At 46.3% G+C, this 15,914-nt stretch overlaps 1 protein-coding gene across 1 annotated transcript; it reads right to left on the minus strand.

The window, feature by feature from the left end:
• Nucleotides 1-557: 557 nt before the first annotated feature.
• On the minus strand, nt 558-15,364 carry Mfap5 (microfibril associated protein 5). Its single transcript, XM_032907400.1, has 10 exons — nt 15,119-15,364; nt 14,449-14,508; nt 13,710-13,745; nt 8,196-8,228; nt 7,884-7,916; nt 7,052-7,087; nt 4,458-4,487; nt 3,191-3,278; nt 2,332-2,405; nt 558-867 (listed from the first exon to the last, which is right to left on the minus strand). The coding sequence occupies exons 2-10, from the start codon at nt 14,504-14,506 to the stop codon at nt 755-757; spliced, it is 501 nt and encodes a 166-aa protein (XP_032763291.1). The 5' UTR covers nt 14,507-14,508; nt 15,119-15,364; the 3' UTR covers nt 558-754.
• Nucleotides 15,365-15,914: the final 550 nt, after the last annotated feature.

Consider the following 15,914-nt stretch of genomic DNA (forward strand, 5'->3'; position numbering starts at 1 on the left):
TTGGTGATGGAGTATTGACTAGCATGTATGAGACCATGAACTCAATTCATAGCACCATTAAAACAAACAAAAAAAAACAAACAAACGGGGGTTGGAGATTTAGCTCAGTGGTAAAGCGGAGGAGGCCCCGGGTTCGGTTCCCAACTCTGAAAAAAAAAAAAAAAAAAAAACAACCAAAACAAAAAACAACAACCAACCAACCAAACAAACAAACAAAAACCGCACCTACAAATATTAACCTAAAGGTTTGTTTTTTGTTTTTTTGTTTTTTGGTTTTTTTTTTTCTTCTGAGATTAGGGTCTCGCATAGCCCATCCTGCCCTCAAACTTGGTGTGGAGCCAAAGATGAATTTAAAGTTCTGATCTACCTAGACTACCATACTCGGTTTTATACCATCAAACCCAGGGCTTCACACATGTTAAGTAAGTTTTCTACCAACCGAGCCACGCACCGCAGCCCCTTTCTACTGTTGGGGCTGAATGTAGAGTGTTTGCATCTAAGTCAAGTGGTCATCCTTTTATCCACCTTGTCTCCCATACCAGATATCAGCGAGCCCGTACAACAATGGAGACACTGTATTGCGAAACGAGACAAACGTTACCAGTTCCAGTGAAAATTACAGAGTAGGGTAGGAAGCCGGGACATTGCAAAGGGCTTAGTTTAAAAATACACGTCTACGGGACAGATGGCAGCGGTTGGAGTAGAAGGAATTTCGGATTCCCTCATCCACACTTTCTTCGTTCTTCCTTGGTGATCACGGACCATCGGGTCTCTGCAAATTCATATTTTCACAGGGAGGAAGTCGGAAGTAGTTGGAGCGGCGGAGTCGCCTTGGAGGCAGGCCTGCCATCTGCCGGCAAAGCTCATCTGGAGGAAAAGCAGAGCATTATGGGAAGATGCTGGATAGTAACAAGGGCTCTTCTTTTAAGGGAAGGAGAAGACGATTCAATATGGATTATAATAAAAACGAAGGAGGAAAAGATGCGGGTAAAGACCTCAGTGTTGCCCCTGGCTGGGGTACTTGTCACTTTCTAGAAAGTGTCTAACCTTCTCTAACCTTCTCTGAATCTCGTTCTCCCTTTCTGTAAGAAAGCATTCATTCCTGGCTTAACCGGGTATTTGTGAGGGCTGAAATGAAGCACTCGGAGCAAAATTAGCTTCCTTTGTGTACCCAGCTCCCAGTTCAGGTGGCTGTCTTGCTAAACAGAAAAGCGAAGCTCAGTCCCTTGGCCTGCATCTGGATGTTTACAACAGCTAAGTGCAGTAAATCCCCCGAGGTACTTGAAAGTGCCTCGAGTCCCAAACACTCAGAGTCAATGGCAAGGTGTTTCCCTCGCAGGTGGCTTGACCGGAGCCAATGGGGGAAAGCAGCGAGTTTCCTTCTGCGAAGTCAACTACAGCTCTTACTCATAAACCCAGTGCAAATCTGGGGGCTGAGTCAAAGGTGTCCCCGTCTGTGGTGTTGACTCCAACCACAGCAGCCGCTCGGGGCTGTCCATGGGGAAGGTGAGAAGAATGTTTGTTCCCACCATGCACGGTCTACAGCCACACATTTTGGAGCCTTGAAAATTATTCTTTTAACATCTTCCCACTTTCCTCTACCTCGGAGGTTTGATAATAGCAAGTTAAGTGGAATTTCCAGAGTCGGTGGAACGTTTATAGTGTAGCCACTCTCTAAACCTGTTTTTCACGGGTTCTATCCAAACTCTATTGTCTCCAAACATGTGTGTGTCCGTCTGTGTTCTTTGTAGAGCTTATGACTGGTGGTCAACATGGCCATTGAACCTACTTATTTGAACTGATGGCTTGGCTACTCCCCAGAACTTCCAAGAGATGACTTTTAAAATAGCCTGAGAGGGTCTGGAGAGATGGCTCAGCAGTTAAGAGCACAGGCTGCTCTTGCAGAGGACCCAGGTTCAGTTCCCAGCATCCACATGGTGGCTCACAACCATCTGTAACTGCAGTTCCAGGGTCCTTAATACCGTCCTCTGACCTCCATGGGTGTATGCATATACGTACATACATAGGAGCAGAACACTCACACACAAAAGACTTTTTAAAATCTAAAAAAAACCAAAGTTTTAAAACACCGTAAGCTTCAGAAAATCTCACTGTGGGAGAGTTGGGGGTTGCAGTCTAGCCGGGGAGGGATCAAGGGGTACCTGGGTAGGACGCAGTTTACTTGGTATAGCTTCCAATAGGGGCTGATGGAGGACAAGAAAGATGCCCAGCACCTCCTTAGGAACCAGACCTCAGATCCAACAACATCCTGCTCTGTTTCCCTCTCATAACTGTCCCTGCCACCGACCACGCAGACGCCCTCTTTCTTACCTTTCATGGCCTCGTGTTCTTTACAGACAAGTCGGGAACAGATCTCATTATTGATGATGTACATGCGACGTAAACTGCCATTGTCCCAAGGTCGTGGTCAAGGAAGGGGACAGAGAAGGTGGTGAGGGTCTAGCCAGGATGCCTCTGCAACCCCTTATTCTCCACTGCCCTCCCTTTATCTAGATTAATCTTTTTAAAAATTTATTTACTTATTTCAAATGTAGGAATGCTCTGTCTGCATGGGCACCTCCAGGCCAGAAGAGGGCATCAGATCCCATGACAAAGGGTTGAGAACCACCATTTAGTTGCTGGGAATTGAACTCAGGACCTCTGGAAGAACAGCCAGTGCTCTTAACCACTGAGCCACCTCTCTAGTCCCTAGATTTTTTTCTTTCTTAAGTATATAAATTTTTCTTTAAAAAAAAAAAAAAACTTTCCCTCATCAGAATGTAGGAGATAGAAACAGTTTTAATGATAAAGACAAAACGAAAAGAAGTATTAGTTACTCTTCTCAGGGGCACTTTGCATACCTCATATCTGAGCTCCTGTCTGTTATTTTGCACTTCAGAGCTGAGCCTTCCTCTTCAGCTTTCAGTCAGCTTAGCGCAACACAAGAGCATCTCTCGAAGTCTCTCTTCCTATAGCCCTCACCTCCACAGGTGTCTATTAGACTGTTTTGTGGATTCTTCAACCCAGACTCCAAGCTCTAGGCAGTACCTTCAGGCACGGCTAAAAAGGTTACGCTAACAACCTCTGCCCCATCAAACGTTGCCATTCTGTGGCGGATGTTCACTAAGTAGTTACTGATACAAGCATTGCCACCATGGAAGGTGAGCTCTGGAATTCTGGGATCTCTTACCTGGTGAAGCAGGCCTGGTGCACACACTGTCTGACGGGCCGATGGACAGAGTACAGTCTTGTACAAGCAAACTTCTCATCCCGGCACTCTGCTCAACACAAAATAATAGTACATCCAAATAGAAATTGTACAGACTTTAAGGTTTAAAGGACTGGGTGAAGGGAGACAGAATGGGGGAAGATGGAGTAGTCTTTACAAAAACCAGTGTATGTCCTCCTTGCTTGCCAAAAACAGATGGAGAGGAAGCTAACTCACATGAAACTTAGGTAATTTCCTACCTGGAAGCAGAAGTAGGTAAAATAATCTTTGAGTAGTCATCTAGGAAAAAAATGAGTCTTTCTAGGACTATTCAGGTACCAACAGGAAACATGGTGCTGATGTCTGATGCTCTCATTCTGAGGGATAAGAATACTCAGGCACAGTTCCCTCGCTCTGTTTGCAGCCATGGCGGAAGGTCAGCATTACCAGCAAGTTACAAGAACCCATGCTAACCGTCATGTCATGGTAACATAGAGTCTGCAGTCAACATGATTCATTTCCTAATTCATTAATCACCAAAGAAAGTCCAAAGGTGGTTTAGGGAGAGGGTGGCTTGAGGACCAGTCAATGGTGGCTGTTTCTTTTCCCTGTGACTTTTAGGAGTGAAGACCATTTGTAAAAGAAAGAAGACGGACTCAGGGGAGTAAAGAGCCTAATACTCTTCAAGAACAAGGAGGCAAAGGCCCTATAGGAAGAAAAGCTCAAGAAAATACATGTATAAAAATAATCATAGTGCTGGAGAGATAGCTCATCAGTTAATAGCACTGGCTGCTCTTCCAGAGGACCTGAGTTCAATTCCCAGAACCCACAGGGCAGCTCACATCTGTCTATAACTGCAGTCCACAGGATCTGATCTCCTGGTGTACAGATGTACATGCAGACAAAACGGCCCATACACATAAAGTACATAAAAAATAAATCTTAGAGACACAAGACAGACAGACAGACAGGCACATACACACACACACACACACACACACACACACACACACACACACACACACACACACACACACACACACTGGACAGATGGATTAGTGGTTAAGAACACTGGCTGCTCTTCCAGAAGACTCTACACCCGATCACGGCATCCACACCAGTGTTCCAGTGAACGGACGCCATCTTCTGGTCTCCACAAGTACTACACGCATGTGGTACACAGACACACAATCAGACAAAACACCCATACACATAAAATAAATAGGTAAATGCATAATAATAACCATACCTGCAGTAGTATTTTTGTCACCAGCTGAGGCTGGAAGGCAGAAATTTTATTCAGGTATTAACAATTATACAAGTCATCACCTCTGTAACTACCATATGGTTCACTCGGACCCAGTCAGGATCCCCAGAAATAAGGAACAAAGGAATTGAGGACTCTTAGTAACTTCTAGAAGGAGACCCACATGAGGCTGATTCAGCTGCACAACAAAGACACTTAAGAATTGTGATGGAACCCTGGCTTTCACCTTTCTCTAGTGGAGAGTTAAGGAATTCGTTGAATTGAAAGTATCATTGCTGAAAAGAAATCACAGTGGTGCGTGCCTACATTTAACCCCAGCACCCAGAGGCAGAGATGGGTGGATCTTTATGAGTTCAAGGCCAGTTTGGTCTGTACAGAGCTCTGGGGCAGCCAGGACCGCTAGTGAGACCCTTCCTCAATAAAACAAAAATAAATCCAGTACTTTTTTAAAAAAGATATCCAGTACTAATCTATGTGTCCCAGATTGGTTTCAAATCCCCGATTCTCCTGCCTCAGTCTCTCAGGTGGCTGGGATTACGCACAGGTACCAACATACTCAGCATGAGGGGAAATATTAGAAATACAAGACCAAGGGCCTAGTACCCAGAAAGCCTGCTCCTAGAGCTGAGCAAAGGAGACTGATACTCGGTAGGAGCTTTTCCACCAGACAAGGTCTCTTCTCCATGAGAGGAGGTACGGAATCACCACCTCTTTGGTGAGACGTTTGGGTAAAGAATAGGAAGGCTCAGGATCATATAGACCAAACTGACCGAGGTGTAAGTTTGATGCGTGCTTAGTTTACAGGAAGGAGTTAAAGCAGCAAGGAATCATAGCATCCGGAGAGTCCTCTGGGAGGACGTCACAGGAGAGCCGTTAATAGAGAGAAGAGCAGGGAGTGGCCAGATAACCTCCTCTACTGCATGATTTCTTTCTTTTTTTAATTTGAAAAAACAATTAAACGTCTGCCTGCGTGTGTAGCTGTATACCTCATGTGTGCAGTTCCTGAAGAGGCCAGAAGAGGGCACTGTGCCCCCCTCCACCGCACTATCTCCGCCCAGCCCCCACTTCCGACTTCCCCCCACCCCAGGCTTGGAGTTAGAGATGGTTGTGACCTACTGTGTGCATGCTGAGACAAGAACCCAGGTCCTTCTGGAAGAGATGTCAATCACTAAGCCATCCCTCCAGCCCCTACTGTATGCTTCCAGACACAGCCCAGTGCTGATTAATTTCCAACCCTGTGTTTCTAATTCCAACCTCACTCCTGAAGCTCAGAATACACAGGTCTAACAGGTATCTTGTATGGGTTATTGCCCTTTTGGGAGATTCTTCTAATTCAACAAACCATGACCAGCTGGAGTTACTCTTCAGTTGAACGGCATCATCAGCCACCCAGCATGGCTGGGAACTAGATGTGGTCATGGTCCCTCTACTACACAGCTGACATTTCACTCCCTTTTCCGTGGCCTCTGCTCAGGTCATCCTTCCTAAGACTACTGCTTCTGAGATCCTGGCTGCTTGTGGTTAAATCCCTCCGCTTTTGGGCCCCACAAGTTGGGAGCAGAAGTGGACTGAGGTAATGAAAGTGAGGGCGGAGAAGGATCTTCCCAGAGCTCAAAACTGATGTAAATCTCCCCTCCTTTCAGGCTTCCACTCCCACCCTAAGCCTTTAGGCTCACTGTTGCCTCTCCCTATAAGGGAGTCCCCTCCTACCCACGTGATTGGCTCTCCCATTTGTCTTTCAAGAAAACCATCCAGTCAGTAGAACCCTACAGCGTACGAGAACACTTCCTGTCTCCTACAGCTTCCCTTTGTTAACCCCACAGACAGGTTCCATTTTGTGCAGCTGTGGAGCGGCGTGGATTCTGTTGTCTATTGGACCTGGTGGAAGAAATTCACTTTGGCTCGCCTTTTAAGTTTATGACACATGGCAGTTGGCTTTCAAAAACTCTTTGTTAAAAGCAACCTAGGAAACTGGATGCAAGGGCACACACTTTTAACTCCAGCATCCAAGAGGCAGAGGCAGGCGGTTCTCTGTGAATCTGAAGTCAACCCGGTCTACGGAGCGAGTTTCAGGCCAGCCAGGGCTACAGAGAAACATCCTTTCTCAAAACAAAACAAAATGCAATAACCAAATATAACCTAGGAACAGGAGGTGCCCTTCAGTGTGGAGCACTCGCCTACCGTGCATGAGGTCCAGCTCCATCCCTAGGAACAGCAGCAAGAAATCTAGCCTCTACCTCCTTTCTCCTTCCTTCCTATTTCTCGTTCTCTAAAAAGCCCAGTGTCCACCGTCTGCTTTCACCCTTCACCCCGGTTTGCATATTTTTCTTGCCTTTACCCAGTGAGTCTTGGAACCATTGAAAGATCTCGTCTCGGCCTTTCGTATGCCAAACTATACAATTCCTGCTTGCCAGGGTTCAAAACTGCCATGGATTTAAAATAAGTGGTTGGAAGGATGGATTATACAAACTGTAGTTCTGTTTACGATACACCAGCAGCTGCCTTGCCTTCCATACGGACTCTGGGGAAAGCCCAGAACGGCCCTGCTGGCCTCGGGATCCCAGATCTGAACTCACCCAGGTCATCTGTGGAAGGTGTGATATCCGCCAGAACTGAAAAGGCACAAAACAGTTGGGTGTGAGAAGGGCCTTGAATCGCACAGGAAAGGGGGAGCAGCACGAGGGAGCACGGTGATATTGGAGCGGGACAAGGTATACGTCCAGGGGAAGGGGATTATTTGGAGTAATTGGGAACATTTTTGAATATTACTGCTCTTAGCCATACTTATCTTTGAACATCTTTAATATATGGGTCTTTTTAAAAACTGTGGCTTGGTGATTTGCTCTCACACATGTCTGTGTGGCTGTCAGATCCCCTGGAACTAGAGCTATAGGCAGTTGTGAGCTGCCTTTTGGGTGCTGGAGATTGAACCCCAGTCCTCTGGAAGGACAGCCAGTGTTGTTAACCACTGAGCCATCTATCCGTCCCCATACACCTCTTATTTTAGCTATTTATCCACATTGTTCCCTCGTTTTTATATTATTCTCTCTCTCTCTCTCTCTCTGTGTACCCACAAGTACACAGATGTGCATGCACATGTTACCACGTATGTATGTGGAGGTCAGAGGACAAGTTTTGGAAGTCTGTTCTCTCCTACTATGTCAAATTAAGTTCCTTGGGCGTAGTAGCGAGTACCTTTCCATGCTGGGCCATCTTGCCAGCCCCGCTCCCTCCTTTTAGATAAAGCTAGCAGGCTTCTTTCTCTTTTTTATATCACTCTGAGTCATTGATCCCACACCCATGTATTTCTTTCCAGAGCTAGAAATACAGAATTAACTCAGGAGCTGGAATAAATATCGTCAATATTCCAAGATCACGCAGCTTCTTAAGAACTTTAGTAAGCATCACCTGTATCGTCTGTAGAAGGATCATTCACCAGATCTGCAGAGACACAAAACAGGACGGGAAGTGAAGAGTTAGGGTTAGAGCAGGATATGGGGCAGATTAGCCAAATGGGGGAGGATTGGAGTAAAGGGATGTGGACTCAGGCAAACTAGCTTTCGGGGACTATCCCTGAGAGAAACGGACAGGATAGTAAGGCTGGGCATGTTTGGACTGATGGTAACCACTAAGAAAGACCTCTTCTCTAGACAGAGGTTACCCTCAACCCTTTCCATCCCCAGTGGTAGTAAGTATACGCCGCAAAGCAGGCTGACTTACTAGGGTCATCTGTGAATGTCTCAGGTACGTCATCTGAAAATAAACAAACAGAACGGATTTTCTGGGCGTCCCACCCTTCCGCTTTTTTTTTTTTTTTCTATTCTATTTTTCGGAGCTGGGAACCGAACCCAGGGCCTTGAGCTTGCTAGGCAAGCGCTCTACCACTGAGCTAAATCCCCAACTCCACCCTTCCGCTTTCAATGAGTGAAACTGTCTAGCACAGCACCCAATGCTCAGCTCTGAAGACCAGGGTTGCTTTTCTTTGCCTGCCTGTCACGACTGAAACGGACTTTTAGTGCTGCCCAACCAGGGAAGTTTGCCGAGCGCCGAGCGCCCGAGCGCCGCTGCACCGATCCTGATCCTGTTGCCCACTTCAGCCTTTTCTTCAAGTCTGGAATACACTTCAAGTCTCTGAATAAAATGATTTATTCCTCAATAACTAAAACAAGTACATAAATAAAGTACAATGAAAAATAGGTCAAGGGGTTTAGGGATTTAGCTCAGTGGCAGGCGCTTGCCTGGAAGGCAAGGCCCTGGGTTCGTCCCAGCTCCGAAAAAAAAAAAAAAATAGGTCAAAACATTAAACACAAATATTCTTTTTTTTTTTTTTTTTCAGAGCTGGGGACCGAACTCAGGGCCTTGCTCTTGCTAGGCATGCGCTCTACCACTGAGCTAAATCCCCAACCCCAAAACACAAATATTCTTTTTTTTTTTTTTTTTTTTTTTTTCGCTCTTGCTAGGCAAGCGCTCTACCACTGAGCTAAATCCCCAACCCCCAAATATTCTTAATTGTACTTTTTTTTTTTTTTTTTTTTTTTTTTTTTTTTTTGAGGCAGAGTCTCGGTGGTCCAGGCTCATCTGCCACTCATTCGTAGTGGAGAATGACCTCTGAACTCCTAATCCTCAAGTCTCTGACTCTGAATGCTGGGGTAATAAGCACGAGCCCCCACACCTGGTTATGTGGTGTTGGGGATCGAATCCAGGGCTTGCACGTTTGGTAACCACATTACCAGCCGGGTTACCGTTCCAGCCCCGAAGTATCTACTTAAAGCAAAATATCAATGGCATTAATGCTCACTCTTATTTTGAGACACGGTCTTGTGTTGGAAGCCCAAGCTCATCTGTAATTCAAAATCCTCCTGTCTTAGTCTTCCAGATGCTGGGATTATAAGTCTGAACTCACTCAGGTTTGGCTGACATTGTAGTGCTGTGTGTGTGTGTGTGTGTGTGTGTGTGTGTGTGTGTGTGTGTGTGTGTGTGCGCGCGCACGCGCGCGCGCGTGAGTGTGCATGTGTTAAACTGGGAGTAACCCAGAGTTTCACACATGCTAAGCACAGCTTCTAACGTGCTAATGTGTATATTCTAACGTGTCTGGCTCAAAAAGTGTATATTTTTATTTTACATGTTAAGGTGTTCAATTTGATCTTTTGATAGTCACATATAAAGTGAAATAATCACTGTAATCAAGTAGTCAGATTAATGTACTCAGCGCCTTCCATGGTTACCCTTTTATATATAATGATATTTAAAATACTATATTCAGGAAATATTCCACTTACAACTGTAGTTTAGAGTCAAAACCCACTTTTCCCCACTAGAGGTCAGCAAATTCATGTAATTTGTCTTGTTGTTTTTTTTTTTTTTTTTTGGATCATTTTCTCAAGCTTCAAATTCTAAATCAGATTTCCACCAACCCCCACTTTAGCAATAGATTCTTTAGAAAATGTTGATTAATGTTACCAGACATGGTGACACTCACCCAAGGAGTCACCCTTCTTCCAGAACGTTGTTTGGTTGGGTTTTGTTTTCGAGATAGGGTAGCTCTATGTTCAAGCCAGACCAGAACTCACTCTATAGACCAGGCAGGCTGGCCTAGAGCTCACAAAGATCCTCCTGCCTCTGCTAGTATCAAAGATATGTGCCACCAAGCCCGGCCTCAGAATGTTTTACAAAGGCAAAAGGTGACCAGACTAAAGGCACCATTGTTTAGAGGCTGTAGCTGCCCGGCTGTGCCATTCAGATCCCATCTCAGGACCAGAGTCATTTTTCAGATGTAAATTCTGGCTGGGACAAAGCCATCTGAAGCCTCAGCACAGTCTGCTGTCCTCGGGAGCCAACGCTGAACTCTGGGAGTGAGGAATTCTACATCTCTACCTGGCCCTTGCGGGACTCACGCCTGTAAACTCGGCACTTGGGTGGTGTAGGTGGGAAGATCAGAAGTTCAAGGTCAACATCAGCTGACAAGAGGAGAAGGAAGGAAAGAAGGAGGGAGAGGGGGAGGGAGACAAGGAAGGAAGGAAGGAAGGAAGGAAGGAAGGAAGGAAGGAAGGACTAACAGGCAAGAAACCTGAAATTCCCCTTGTAGCTTAGGCTTATATTGGTTATTTCTCATTTTATGTCCAAGAATTTTGGGCTGGAGAGATAAGTGCTTAGCAGTTTAGAGCACTTGCTCTTGCAGAGGACCCGAGCTCCGTTCCCAGCACACATGGTAGCTCACAATCATTTGTGCTTCAGTTCCAGGGAATCCATTGGTTTGGTTTTGTTTTGCTTTGTTTTGTTGTTTTGACCTCTGTGGGCCTGAGGCACAGCCTTGGTACACAGCCATACATTCAGACGAAGCATTCATACACACTAAATAAATAAATAAATGTAAAAAGAGTTGTAGAGAGAAAGGGTTAGTTTATTTTAAATTACCTTATTTGTATGAGTGTTTTACCTGCATGTATGGCTGTGCACCACGCGTGTGCCCTGTGCGGAGGAGGCCAGAAGAAGGCTTTAGTTCCCTCTGGAACTCACGCATCTCAGGCTGGCCCGGAGCTCGCTGTAACTCTTAGAGGCTGACCGGAATTACCACACTCGCCTTAGAACAAGTTTTTGATAAAAGACGTCCATGTCTGTCTATTTCCAGAAAAAAAATCACTGACTGGGATCATAGTAGTGTTTGTCAAGAGGAGGTCGGCCTTCCTCGGGGTGGACCTCAATACTGGATCCAGCTTCAAGAGGCTAAGGCCACGTTCCAGTCTAGCCACACAGAAAAGCAGTGAGGTCACAGTGGAGCAGTCGAGAGTGTGTGACGGCTGGCGCTGGGACAGCAGGACTGGCTCCCCGGTGTCTTGATCAATCTCAGTTTAAAGAACTCTTTATGAAAACTATCTATGAAGGAATCTCAGGACAGCTGCACCAGAACTCTGCTGGAAAGTCACAACTCAGGATCAGGCTCGGTCTCTAGCCAGCTTAGAGAAGCCAGCTAAGGCACCAGTTTAACTTTTATTACTGCTAAAATCTGTGGGCTCAGATACTCAGATCTGAGTATAACCGTAAAAGAAAGGGGAAAGGGTTTTAGTTTCTTTTTGCTTTTCTTTTTAAACAAGGTATCACTGCATAATCCTGGTCTTGGATTGACACTCCCTTTATAGATCAGGCAAATCTGGGACTCAAAGATCTGCCTCCCTTTGCCTTCTTTTGCCTCCTGAGTGCTGCGATTAAATGTGTGTGCCACCATCACCCAGCTTTGTATCTTGTTTTTGTTTTTCAAGACAGGGTTTCCCTGGCTGTACTGGAACTCATTCGATAGACTAGGCTGGCTTCAGACTCAGTGATCCACCTGCCTCCGCCTCCTGAGTGCTCGGACTAAAGGCGTGTGCCGCCACTGCCTGGCTCAACTGGCATTTTAAAAATGAATTAAGATAAGCATATCAGGGGCTAGAGAGATGGCTCAGTGGTTAAGAGCACCGACTGCTCTTCTAGAGGTCCTGAGTTCAAATCCCAGCACCCACATGGTGGCTCACAACTGTCTACAAGCATCACAACCCGATGCTCTCTTCTGGTGTGTCTGAAGACAGCTACAGTGTACTCATATGCATAAAATAAATAAATAAATATTTTTAAAATGATAAACATATCAGAATGTACTTGCTTTACAAGTATAAGTCATTATTTTATAATGTTTCCATTTTACATATGGTCCTAATATGTATGTATTGCTGTAGGTACTGATACAAAAGATTAAAATATAGAGATAAGAGAGCTGTGGTGGTACAGGCCTTTAATCCCAGCCCTCCGAAGGCAGAGGTGGGTGGAGCTCTGTGAGTTCCAGGCCAGCCTGGTTTACAAAACTAGTTCTAGAACAGCTAGGGTTACACAGAGAAATTCTGTCAGAGAGAGAGAAAGAGAGAGAGAGAGAGAGAGAGAGAGAGAGAGAGAGAGACTGGGGCTGGAGAAGTAACTCAGTTAGAAGAGTCTTAGCCCAGCACACAAAAAGCATTGGTTTCGATTCTTAGCACGACATTAACCAAGTTTAGAGGTGTGTGTGTATGTGTGTGTGTGAGAAAAAGCCAGTGATCGCTTTCCACCCTGTCTGCATTTTAGTTTTCTGTTGTTGTGTGATAGAACAGTGTTTTCTGGAGGCTGGATGTGTAGGTCAGTGGTAGAGCATCCTCCTAGCATTTGTGTGCCTCTGAGTCTAATCCTCAGTATCACAAAACATAATAAAGAAATACAGCAGAATTCCCTGGTCAGCAAGGAAAGGAAAAGGTGTGGGGGGGGGGCGTGTAGCTCAACTGTAAGGCTCTTGACTAATATGTAAAGACCTGGGTTCAGTTTTCAAGATTGCAGATAATAAACTAGGCATGGTGGCACATACCTTTAATCACAGCACTCAGGAGGCAGAAACAGAAGGATCTCTGAGTTTGAGGCCAGCCTGGTCTAGAGAGTGAGTTCCAGGACAGTCGGGGCTACACAGAGAAACCCTGTTTCCAAAAACAAAAAATTCCAAAATGAACAAAAAGATTGCAGATAATAATATAGTAATAATATTTCCTATAAGGATTGATTGGTGTTGTCTTGAATGAGGTAAAAAAAAATGTGTAGAGGAGAGCAAAAGGAAGAGGTTGGCATAGAAGGCATCTTAGAACAGAGTTTCAGTGAGAGCAGAAAAGAAGACCAGGCTTATGAATGGGATGATGGGATTGTGAGTACTACTGAAGGGGATTGTGGGTACTACTGAAGGGGATTGTGGGTACTACTGAAGTTGATTCCACTTTTCACACCTTGGCAGTGTAGCTAGCTATCTGTCCTAGAACAGATTTTGTTTGTTTGTTTGTTTTTTGAGACAGGGTTTCTCTATGTATCCTTGGCTGTCCTAGAACTCACTCTGTAGACCAGGCTGGCCTCAAACTCAGAGATCTGCCTGCCTTTGCCTCTGGAATGCTGGGATTAAAGGCACATGCCACCATCGCCTGGCAAAATGTGTAGCCCAGGCTGGCCTCAAACCCCTCCCTCAGCAAATCCTATCAGTATGTGCCATGAGCATAGGCTCTAGGATGGATTCTTGTCTGAGAGTCTCATTATGTATCCCTGGCTGGCCTTGAACTCAGTCTGCTTGCCTCCACTCCCCGATGCTGGGATTAAGTCATTCCTCACCTTGCCTGCTCCTAGAACAGATTCTCAACTCATGTTACTCTATGTCATCCTGGCAGGAACCCCAGTTGAACCCATAAGAAAGACTTCACCTACCTCCTCGTTGGCCACTGACCCCTAGGGGTAGCCAGTCTGTCAAAAAGAAAGAAAATGGAAGTAACTCCAGCTTTCCCTGCCATAACACTTTTATGAGATGAACCAGAATAATTGTTGTGTGTTATCTTTGCGATTTGTTCTTATATATTTCCACACAAGACCACGTGGCTATGCACAAAACTAATCAAGCATTAGACACCACTCCAGAAAGACAAGACATCGAGCACAAAGCCCATGTTGCGCTGCCCTGACTCAGGTGCCTCCCTTGCCTTCGTTCCCAAGAAGAGTCATGGTCCAGGAGGAGTCCAGCAGGCTCTATAGCCTGTCCTGCCCAGGGCCACAGCTCCTGAATTTCACAGTATTTTAACCACCTTCAAGTCCAAGGCTAGCTCACACCACCCGCTGTACTTCTGTGTCAACACAGCACATCTCTTGCCACGCCCCTTCAGTCTCAGCCCCTCCCCCGCCATCTAACCCATAGCCCCCATGCCACGCCCCTTCATCTCAGTCCTCCCCACCTAACCCATAGCCTCATGCCACGCCCCTTCACTTTCAGCCCCCCCTAATCCATATCCCTATGCCATGCCTCTTTAGTCTCTGCCCTCTTCTAATCCATAGCTCCACGCCACGCCCCTTTGCTCTCAGCCCCACCCCCAGCCCCCATCTAACAGCCCCATGGGAATGGAGAACTAAGAATCTGATGTGTTAGGGAGAAAAGAATCAAGGCAGAGAGACTCACCGGAGGGGATGCTGAGTGCCACGACAAGCAACAAGGCCTTCTGCCCAAAGACCAGCATATCTAGGAGAGGAGTGGGGATGGGAGAGAAGCAGAGACCGTGATGCGGAGAAACTGCAACAGCTCACCTCTGGGGAAAGAGGTCTTGCATCCCCTTCTCTCTTTTTCTTACCAGAAACCTTGTTTTCTCTTTACAAGCTCAAACCCTTTCTTATCTCTCATCTAACATTCGCATCCCTCTGACTGTCATTACCATCATTCTACAGAGAATTTTTTTTTTTTAATTTGAGTTGTTTAATTATGTTGTCAAGGCTGGTCTTGAACTCCTGGGCTCACCCCACTTCCCCCCACCTCCCACAACTGCCACCCCACCCCCACAACACCCTTCTCAACCCACTGTGCAGCTCGTGGTGCAGGCATGTAACAAGGAGGACCTTTGGTATTCTAATTAAGCCATCCTTGGTCCTGCCCCACAGCCTTTTTCATTTTTACTGTCTAATCTACCTTTTGTGTGCCTGTGTCTTTTCAAATATCATCTTGGTTTTCCCTCACTTTTAAGTTCCACGCAGGAGAGGGCTCAAGTCTAAGTCGGGGTCATTCTCCACCCTTTAGTACACACATGCACACTCGGCGCTCACGACATTCCCGCTATATAATTTTGTAAACAACTCACTGTCTACAGCGCTGTGCTCTGTCCGCCGTGGCCTCTGGCTGCCGAGCGTGTCTGTCCTTCTCTGGCTTTTCCGCTGTTCCACTTGGGCTGGAGAATAAGATGAACATAGCCACACCCTTGGAAAGACTTCACATTTGGCCTACTCTGAAACAATGGGGGGGGGAGCAAGGAAGGAGGGAGGGAGAGAGAGAAAAGACAGACAGAGAGAAGGGGCCAGGCCAGAGGCGTAGAAAGCAGTGTTACAATAAGGTTGGAATGAAAAGGGATGGGAATTTGAAGTCACTCACACCCTCATTCCAAAGGTTATGACCACACTGGAGAGGGAGCTCACTGCTCCCCCAAGGGCCAGCCCAAGCCCTCGCATCGGCCCACTTCCCTCTCACTGCCAGGCCCAACTTGCCTTTCTTCCTCCGGTTTCTGTTTAACTCTCACCCCTGGCATGCTCCCGGAATCTCACCAGACTCTGTTTCTCTCTCCCTGGCATCCTTCTGTATTTGAACCATTACCCGTTTCTCCCCCCCTCCTTTCCTCTCTTCCCCTTTCTTCCCTCTTTCCCTACCTTTGCCCCTTCCCCTTCTCCCCTCTCCTTTGTTTGAGTTAGGGTTGCCCAGGTTGGCCAGGCTGCCTGCAAACGCCCTATGCTGTGGTGTAAGGATGTGCTTGAGTTTCCAATCCTCCTGCCTCCACCTCTCCAGCATATCCTAGTTTGTGGAGTGCTGGACATTAAAGCCAGGGCTACATGCTTGCCAGACAAGCATCCCACTGAGATACAGTCCCAGCCCTGTCTTCCTGGCTG

This window comes from Rattus rattus, chromosome 6 (assembly GCF_011064425.1).
Source record: "Rattus rattus isolate New Zealand chromosome 6, Rrattus_CSIRO_v1, whole genome shotgun sequence".
NCBI lineage: Eukaryota > Metazoa > Chordata > Mammalia > Rodentia > Muridae > Rattus > Rattus rattus.

Excerpts from the sequence above, each read along its gene's own strand:
- Mfap5 (XM_032907400.1), bottom strand. The coding sequence starts at position 14,506 with ATGCTGGTCTTTGGGCAGAAGGCCTTGTTGCTTGTCGTGGCACTCAGC. Across the intron at positions 7,088-7,883 it reads TCCTTCTACAGACGATACAG|TTCTGGCGGATATCACACCT; the intron begins GTGATGCTTACT and ends GTGCCTTTTCAG. Across the intron at positions 4,488-7,051 it reads ACCTTCCACAGATGACCTGG|CCTCAGCTGGTGACAAAAAT; the intron begins GTGAGTTCAGAT and ends TCTGCCTTCCAG.